The sequence below is a fragment of the Nerophis lumbriciformis genome, linkage group LG38, assembly GCF_033978685.3.
Source record: "Nerophis lumbriciformis linkage group LG38, RoL_Nlum_v2.1, whole genome shotgun sequence".
Lineage (NCBI taxonomy): Eukaryota > Metazoa > Chordata > Actinopteri > Syngnathiformes > Syngnathidae > Nerophis > Nerophis lumbriciformis.
This window is the reverse complement of record NC_084585.2, coordinates 19,696,965-19,706,611: the sequence shown is the minus strand read 5'-3', so window position 1 is coordinate 19,706,611 and position 9,647 is coordinate 19,696,965. Positions and strand designations below refer to the sequence as shown.

General features: G+C 38.2%; 1 protein-coding gene across 1 annotated transcript in view; it reads left to right on the top strand.

The window, feature by feature from the left end:
- Positions 1–9,037, top strand: part of micos10 (mitochondrial contact site and cristae organizing system subunit 10) — a 16,502-nt gene extending 7,465 nt beyond the window's left edge. The window contains exons 2-4 of the mRNA XM_061932545.1: positions 8,589–8,636; positions 8,710–8,819; positions 8,914–9,037. Coding sequence (XP_061788529.1) covers positions 8,589–8,636; positions 8,710–8,819; positions 8,914–8,925 — 170 coding nt within the window. The 3' untranslated portion in view covers positions 8,926–9,037. The remainder of the gene's footprint in view (positions 1–8,588; positions 8,637–8,709; positions 8,820–8,913) is intronic.
- The last annotated feature ends 610 nt before the right edge of the window (positions 9,038–9,647 follow it).

The window sequence follows — 9,647 nt, the reverse complement described above, 5'->3', positions numbered from 1 at the left end:
GCAACACTTTATTTTTATATTTTCTGTAAGTGCACATTTTTCAAATTGAACATTTTCAAATGATTACTTCTAAGACAGTCTTGTGAAATCACAATGTCCCATTTTAACTAGCTAGCCACTAACATTTTTATAAAAGAGGAGAAAACACGAAAAAAAAATGAAAATTACATTTTGAAACATAGTTTATCTTCAATTTCGACTCTTTAAAATTCAAAATTCAACCGAAGAAAAGAAGAGAAAAACTAGCTAATTCGAATCTTTTTGAAACAATTTAAAAAATAATTTTGGAACATCATTATTAATTTTTCCTGATTAAGATTAATTTTAGAATTTTTATGACTGTTTTAAATAGGTTAAAATCCAATCTGCACTTTGTTAGAATATATAACACATTGGACCAAGCTATATTTCTAACAAAGACAAATCATTATTTCTTCTAGATTTTCCAGGACAAAAATTTTAAAAGCAATTCAAAAGACTTTGAAATAAGATTTAAATTTGATTCCACAGATTTTCTAGATTTGCCAGAATAATCTTTTTTGAATTTTAATCATAATAAGTTTGAAGAAATATTTCACAAATATTATTCGTCGAAAAACAGAAGCTAAAATGAAGAATTAAATTAAAATGTATTTATTATTCTTTACAATAAAAAAAATACATTTACTTGAACATTGATTTAAATTGTCAGGAAAGAAGAGGAAGGAATTTAAAAGGTAAAAAGGTATATGTGTTTAAAAATCCTAAAATCATTTTTAAGGCTGTATTTTTTCTCTAAAATTGTCTTTCTGAAAGTTATAAGAAGCAAAGTAAAAAAATTAATTAATTTATTTAAACAAGTGAAGACCAAGTTTTTAAAATATTTTCTTGGATTTTCAAATTCTATTTGAGTTTTGTCTCTCTTAGAATTAAAAAGGTCGAGCAAAGCGAGACCAGCTTGCTAGTAAATAAATAACATTTAAAAAAATAGAGGTAGCTCACTGGTAAGTGCTGCTATTTGAGCTATTTTTAGAACAGGTCAGCGGGCGACTCCTCTGGTCCTTACGGGCAACCTGATGCCCGCGGGCACCGCGTTGGTGACCCCTGATATAGAACATGCTATACGTTTACCAAACAATCTGTCACTCCTAATCGCTAAATCCCATGAAATCTTATACGTCTCGTCTCTTACGTGAATGAGCTAAATAATATTATTTGATATTTTACGGTAATGTGTTAATATTTCACACATAAGTCGCTCCTGAGTATAAGTCGCACCCCCGGCCAAACTATGAAAAAAACTGCGACTTATAGTCCGAAAAATACGGTAATATCATTTAAATAGATATAAAATATAAAATATTAATATTAAATGGATAAATAGTTGAAAAACATCAATTATTAGGGTTACTCCAGAGTTTCCCCTACATCGTGCCGCCACACCTGTAAAATATATTTTTTCCTTTTTTCCCATAACATTTTTTTTTAACCTGAAAACAAGCACTATATTGTATAAAAATGGGACCCATTACCTCCCTGCTTGGCACTCAGCATCAAGGGTTGGAATTGGGGGTTAAAGCACCAAAAATGATTCCCGGGCGCGGCCACTGCTGCTGCTCACTGTTCCCCTCACCTCCCAGGGAGTGATCAAGGGTGATAGGTCAAATGCAGAGAATAATTAGTGTGTGTGTGTGTGTGACAATCATTGGTAGAAGAGAAGAGAGAAGAGGAATTGATATACTGTGTATATAGTCAATTATTTACAAACATACTACTGGCCATAATATGTTTGAAAAACATCTCAAATACCATAAAAAAATTCCTCTATGCTTTATTTATAAAAAAAAAAAAAACGTGCATCGCCTGTTAGGAACGCAACAACTTGTCACTCGGCAAAAGTAAGGAGAGAAATTTGAAAAGAAAGGTATTTCAAGTTAATTAATGCATTTCTGGTTTAAGCTTGTGTAAACGACACAAATTATATTGTCAGTAATTACCGACTATAACGTTTGGACGTCTCTGTGTGGAGTGAGCATGTTGTCACTGTGCGTGTGTGGGTTTTCTCTGGGAACTTCAGTTTCCTCCCACATGCCATAAATATGCATGTTAGGTTAATTGGAAACTGTAAATCAGGCCTATTCAACTGGCGGCCTGCGGGCCATATCCGTATATGTTAGTGTATTATGATGGTCATCATCACCCAAGTAGGCATTTAAACTGGGGTTGCTCATTTATGCAGTACTTCCGCCACCCCACATGAGGGCAACAGCGAGGAATGTGTCACGATGAAGCAGCAGTGGGGTGAGTAGAAGAAAACTACTCATTCAACCCTGAAAAAAGGGGGTAGCACAAAAGAGGAAATAATTTCATCATGTATTTGATTAGGACACACCAGACTAAATAAGACACTGCACATTTTAAGGAAACACCCAGCAACATTATGTGACAGCTGCAAAGAGGTAGAGTCAGTGAAACATGCAATCATTCATTGAGGGAAATACAGTAGAGAAAGGAGAAAACTAAGAGAGGAAGTTAGAAGACATGGACAGAAGGAGTGTACTCTAAAAGGGGTACTAAGCAGCAACCAGAACATTTTAGTGAAGTTTCTAGAAAAGAGAGGTTAATGGAATTTAATTTTGTAGAGAAGGTATTTATGTATGTACTTATGTGAGGGAGGGCAAAGAGAGGGAACTCTGGTTCACACTCCAATCCAACAGATGGCGGTAATGCACCTTTAACGTTGAGTAGCCTGCCATAAAACAAGAACCCTGCACATGTTAATAAGACTTATGATAACACTGAGAGGGGCTGTTTACAACATTTACACAGGTGCCTGGAGGCAGCTAACTTTTCAATGTATTTATATCCCGCCCTCTTACGGCTTTTCATACGTAATGACTTAATTATGTGCGTACGTAGTTGTTGGCTAACAATAGCAGTTTGGATAGCTAGCATTAGCTGGCAGTGAATGTATATTTTGTCATAACAACATGACTGTAAATTAGTCATGGCCAAAAATATTGGCACCCCTGCATTTCTGTCAGATAATGCACCACTTCTCCCAGAAAATTGTGGAAATTACAAATGCTTTGGTATTCACATGTTTATTTATTTTGTTTGCATTGGAACAACACACCCCCCCCTCCTCCCAAAATAAAAATAAAAATGCCAAATCTGATATTATTTTACACAGAACTCCAAAAATGGACTAGACAAAATTATTAGCACCCTCAACTTAATATTTGGTAGCACACCCTTTGGAAAAAATAACTGAAATCAATCGCTTCCTGTAACCATCAATGAGCTTCTTACACCTTGCTACTGGAATTTTGGACCACTCTTGTTTTGCAAACTGCTTCAGGTCTCTCAGATTTGAAGGGTGCCTTCTCCCAACTGCTGTTTTCAGATCTCTGCACAGATGTTCTATAAGATTTATATCTGGACTCATTGATGGCCACTTCAGAACTCTCCACCGCTTTGTCTTAAGCCATTTTTGTGTGCTTTTTGAAGTATGCTTTGGGTCGTTGTCCTGCTCGAAGACCCATGACCTCTGACGGAGACCCAGCTTTCTGACACTGGGCCCTACATTATGCCCCAAAATTATTTATTAGTCCTCAGATTTCATGATGCCATGCACACAGTCAAGGCATCCGGTACCAGAAACAGCAAAGCAACCACAAAACATCAGTGAACCTCCACCATGTTTGATTGTAGGAATGGTGTTCTTTTTTTTGAAGGCCTCAATTTGTTTTCTGTAAACCGTGTGATGATGTGCTTTACCAAAAAGCTCCACTTTAGTCTCATCTGTCCACAGGATGTTCTCCCAGAAGGATTTTGGCTTCCTCGGGTAAGTTTTAGCAAATTCCAGTCTCGCTTTTTTATGTCTCTGTCAGCAGCGGGGTCCTCCTGGGTCTCCTACCGTAGTATCCCTTTTCATTGAGATGGCGACGGATAGTGTGAGCTGACACTGTTGTACCCTGTGTGTGCAGGTCAGCATGAATTTGTTTGGAAGTGGATTGAGGTTCTTTATCCACAATTCTAACAACCCTTCCTTGCAGTCTTTCATCAATTTTTGTCTTCCGTCCACGTCCAGGGAAGTTAGCTACAGAGTTTTTCCCCATGCTCAGTGTGGTACACACAACACAAAAGTTGAGTAAACTTTTCTCCATTTAAACTGGCTGCATGTGTGATTTATACATTGCCAGCACCTGTTACTTGCTACAGGTGAGTTGAATTACAAATTAAAGGAGCATCACAACTATTTCTTACAATTTTGAAAAAGTGCCAATTATTTTGTCCAGTCCATTTTTGGAGTTCTGTGTAAATTAATATCAGATTTGGATTCTTTTTTTTTTTTTTTTTTTGTTCCAATGCAAACAAAATATATATACATGTGGATACCAAAGCATTTGTAATTTCAACAATTTTCTGGGAGAAGTGGTGCGTTATCTGACAGAAATGCAGGGGTGCCAATATTTTTGGCCATGGCAGTATGTGTGCACGCACTCCCTGCGCGTACGTGGTGTCAAGACCGTGTGAGTGACCGCCGTAAACACCAATTGTTTTATTTGGGCCAGTAAAACTTGTTACATAAACTTTGTAATTGTGAAAAATATAAACAATTGTCAAACAAATGTGTTCTGTTAAACCACTAATTGTAACATAAGCTAGCCGGTGGTGTTCTTGTTATATTATTTGCTTTGAAAAATGTAACTGAGGAAGTTGCAAATGTCACCTTTAATTCAACCTATTTACATGAAAAAATTTAAAGAAAATATGTCAGGTTTTAAAAAGCTCCGGGCACGAAGCCATCTGCAATGGTCAAATATGAGGCTCTTTTTCAGGGTAAAGAGAGGAGTGAAGAGCACAGAGGTCGCTAAACATTACGAGAGTCGAGGTCTCATATTTTAACAAAAGTTTATATAACTGTCACCCCAGCTTTACATGTCTGGTTTTAGATGTTTAAATGAATAAATACAGCTATACTTACATTTTACATTCCTATTTTACCGTGGGAATGTTCAATAGGCAGCACTTTAAAAAAGAAGACAAGAAACACTATTTGATTCAAGAAATAACTAATAGCAAAGTACAAAGGTGGCAGCTCATTGCCAACAAGAGTCTTTAGTAAGGGTAAATTTGTTGATTTACACATTGTATGTGTCATTTATGTTTTCTGCATCTAAAGTGTAATTATTCTTGATAAATGTGTTTTGGAATTATTTGTTTGGAGCAGATTTATTTCTGTCTTTATTTCCTATGGGAAACAAAATTTTGAACACCATTAGCAAATCTTGCAAGACAAGAAATAGTACCAAGTTGTCCAGCTTGCTTTTTTGCTCAGCAAAAAAAAAAGACTGAATGGCCAAAACTGTAATCTCCTCCAGGAAAAACAAACCAACCCATATATTAATATTATACTGTTTTTAACTTATTTTTTACACTTACTGTATAACAATAGCAAAGTCATTTTGATGGCACCAGTTCTTAACAAACATGAGTTTAACCCACATTGTGTTTGATCTTAAAAGTTCCACTATTTAATTTCATATGCAGTACTTTGGAATTTGCCCACATGTGAGTCTGACATAAATATCATAAGAATGAATCATCCATTCTTCCTGAAAGAGAAGTGCTTTAATAAACTCTTGGCCTATGAAATGTCTAACGGTCATATCTCCTCGACGTCCTGTTGTTTAACAGTTTTCTTGTAAAGGACGCCAAACTAGTTTCACTTAGCGCCGAGGCAAGGACCAGCTACATAAAGAGGCTAGCAAGGGCGATGTGGAAGGAGAACAAAAAGTCAAAACGTGATCCAAGCTGAGACTAATGGAAAATGGCAAAATACTTAGACTGGCAAACAATCCACTTGACTCTGCGTGACGCCACCGTCGGCACAATAAAATGTGCTTCTTGCCGGGAGGAAAACATCTGCATTCTTTGAGCTCAGTCTAGCAAACTGCCAGCTGTGCAAAAGTGCCTCTCGTGGCCGAAGCAGCTCTGCAGCATATGTTCTGCTAAAGGCAATTGTTAAAGCTTGTTTATGGTGAATCTAATGTCATTTGCCAAGCTGATTAACAGTGTTTGAGACCACACCAACCATCCACCATTTATGTGAAAATGATAATCTTGTTGTGGTGTTGCTAACATTTAGTTTGGTTACTTGCAACATAGTGTTCTGTAACCACTGGTAAGCTTTTTTTTTGTATGTGTCAACAATCCATGTGATTAAAAAGGTAGTGGGTAGAATTTTGTCAAAGAATAAACAAATATTCCAAAAAAGGACGCTTTGAGCTTGGTGAGGATTTTCAGCCTTGCTGCCTGTAGCTGTTCTATTGCCATACAAATCTTTTCATTATGCCCACTGGAGGACAAGTTGATTCCAAAGGACATGCAGTGTTCCCTCAAACAAAGAGCAAGAAACATTGGGTCTTAAGTTGAACAAAATATTTGTATGAAAGCAAATGCATATGGTTTAGTGCTGATCTGGACTGATAAATGAAGATGAGCTTGTCGTATTTGACGTTTCTAAAGCTGTGTAATCGAAAACAGTCGGAGGGTTCTGGTTGAAGTGCATTGGTCATGCTGCATAGCTCTCTGAATCCAATTAAGAGTCAAGAGGGGCCCAAATCGCTGGTTTTATGTTTTCTGTACTTGCTGTTCTGCCATTGGGTGTGGTGTGGCCTGCAGCAAGGTGAAGCTCCGCATACAAACACATAATTCCTCAAGTACCTCTTCAGACGGAGACAAAACAAGCGTTGGCGATTTGTGTGCCACTGCCCAACTGTATGTCACATGGCATTGACCCCACAGGAGCATAATTCTTAGCTACGCGTAGCACCGTTTAACCTCCACACACCCTCCGGACCCTTTTCCCACCGAGGACCGCATACAGAAAAATTGAAAGATTTTATACATTTTGTGCATTAAAGATGCCAAAATAAATCCAAGTTAGGACAATATATGTGAAGATATCTGAGTAAAATACTCACATCCTAGCTTTGGGTATACATTTTGGCAAAGCAAATTAGAAGGCCGTAATGGCTCCGATGGTAGGGCGGTTGTCCAGAAACATGAAGGTTCCTGGTACAAATCCAACTCCTGCCATCTTAGTCACTTCACCCACGTTGCTCCCAGTTGTACCCACACTGGTGTGGGGAACTGCAGATGTAAATGAGCAACTATGCTACAATCTGGTTCTTTTACAGTATGTACATCATAATGTTCATTAATGTGCAATGTCCTAAATAAATCTAACAGGTTTAAAACCAAAGCATTTTTTCCCATGAGAAATAACGCAAAGCCAGTTAATCAGTCCCAGACACCCAAAAATATGAAAAAAAAACACATTTTATAAAAACAACTCAGAGAGAGCAACGACACGAAATCTTTAAAAAATGTCCTGACTTCAGAGATCTGGGTCACCCCTATAATCTGATCATAACTGCTTAGCAATGTAACTGTAGTTGTACATGCATTAAACGTGAAATAGGCAATACATATTAAATACAACAGAAATGTACAAATGAGCATTTTATATAAATTTTACCTTTTTATTGATGACTATTGGGGTGGCGTGGCTCGGTTGGTAGAGCGGCAGTGCCAGCAACTTGAGGGTTCCAGGTTTGAGTCCCGCTTCTGTTATCCTAGTCACTGCCGTTGTGTCCTGGGGCAAGACACTCTACCCACCTCTAACCAGTGCCAGCCACACTGGTTTAAATGTAGCTTACTTTTAATTTTCCTGAGGGAACTCTCCTGAAGGAATCAATAAAGTACTATCTATCTATCTATCTAAAGATGTAGACAATGGGTTTCAGTGTGTAAAACACTTTGAGACACTACAAAAAAGGAACTATATAAATATAATTCACTTCACTTCACTATTGTTGGAGCGAAAAGAGCAATAACATGGACGCCACCTTTGTACTTTGCTACGATTTATTTTTTGAATGTAATGTTTCTCACCTCCTATAAAAGTCCTGGCATTCTCTGTCACAACTTTGTTTGGGCCTGTGATGGATTATTTTGCGGAGAACACTGGGGTGTCTGAGAACCAAGGTGAAACTTGGGATACACTTTGAGTAGTCAAGGTACAGCTTGTATAAATTCACTGTCCACTAGAAATACCCCAACTTCATTCTTGTTTTACAAACTTTCACTTTTTGGAATTGTGTCAAAAGCTTTCATTGACTGTAAGAGATTTCCTTCTATGTTTTTGGGAGTTCTAAATGCACATGTATGCAAGCTTGGCCATTATTTCTCCCTGCAACAGAAGTTTATAATTTATTATTCCTTTATCCAAGTTATAGTTCACCTCATTTTTTTTTTTTAAAGTTTTGTCAAAAAACCTATTTCAACAGTATATATTTTCGATATTTGTGTGTGAATGTGAGTGTGAATGTTGTCTGTCTATCTGTGTTGGCCCTGCGATGAGGTTGTGACTTGTCCAGGGTGTACCCCGCCTTCCGCCCGAATGCAGCTGAGATAGGCTCCAGCACCACCCGCGACTCCAAAAGGGACAAGCGGTAGAAAATGGATGGATGGATGGTGTATGCAAGACAGTTTTAGGTAGGAAGTGCTCATAATGCTGTCTGTCTTCTCCTTTGCAGCAACAGGCCTTGGTGCGGGCATCTTCTTCTCGCTCATTTTCTTTAAACGTAAGTCGTGGCAGTAAAGAGAAGCAGGCTCTCCTCGTCTGCCTAATGAATGAGCGTTTTGTTCGCCCCACAGGACGCACATGGCCCGTCTCGTTTGGCTCCGGTTTGGGTCTGGGCATGGGCTACGCTAACTGCCAGAACGACTTCAAGTTGCCGTATTTGACTCACGGCCGCCCGGTGAAGGTGAGCATGGCTTGGCGTGCGAGAAGCGCTCTTGTTGTCTAGCCGTCTGTCGCACATGCACACCTCAGGCTACTTGTTTTCTGTTTCCTCTCAGGACCAGCAGTGAAGGATTAACAGGGATGCGGATTCACTACACAGGCATCTGTTTTCTGTTGCCCCGTCGCTTTAAGTCCAGCTCAGGGCAGTTGGTGTATATTTAATAAAGTAACAAAGGAGAACTCTCTGTCTCTCTGAGAGCAATGCAACGCGGATTGGGTGTGGGAGGTAATATTGTGTGTTAATGAGTTCAGAGACTTGAACTCCTGCTGCTTTGGAATGAAGGCCAGGTTCAACATCTGCAGCCATGTTGTAGAGTGGGAGAAGAAAGACTGTAGGAGAAATATGTTAAAATAATGGGGAAGAAAGACACTTGCTTAAAAAAAAGTTCATCTAAAATAAATTCTAGAAACTGACTTATCTAATGTATAGTTGATTGTAATGCTTTTCATAAGTTATGATCCTTTAGAACAGTGGTCCCCAACCACCGGGCCGCGGCCCAGTACCGGTCCGTGGATCGATTGGTACCGGGCTGCACAAGGAAGAAATAAAAAAAAAAAAAAAGTTTTTTTTTTTTTTTTTTTTTCAATTGTTGTAATTAAATCAACATAAAAAAACACAAGATATACTTACAGCTAGTGCACCAACCCAAAATATCTCCCTCCCCCATTTACACTCATTCACACAAATGGGTTGTTTATTTCTGTTAATATTTCTGGTTCCTACATTATATATCAATATAGATCAATACAGTCTGCAGGGATACAGTCCATAAGCACACATGATTGTATT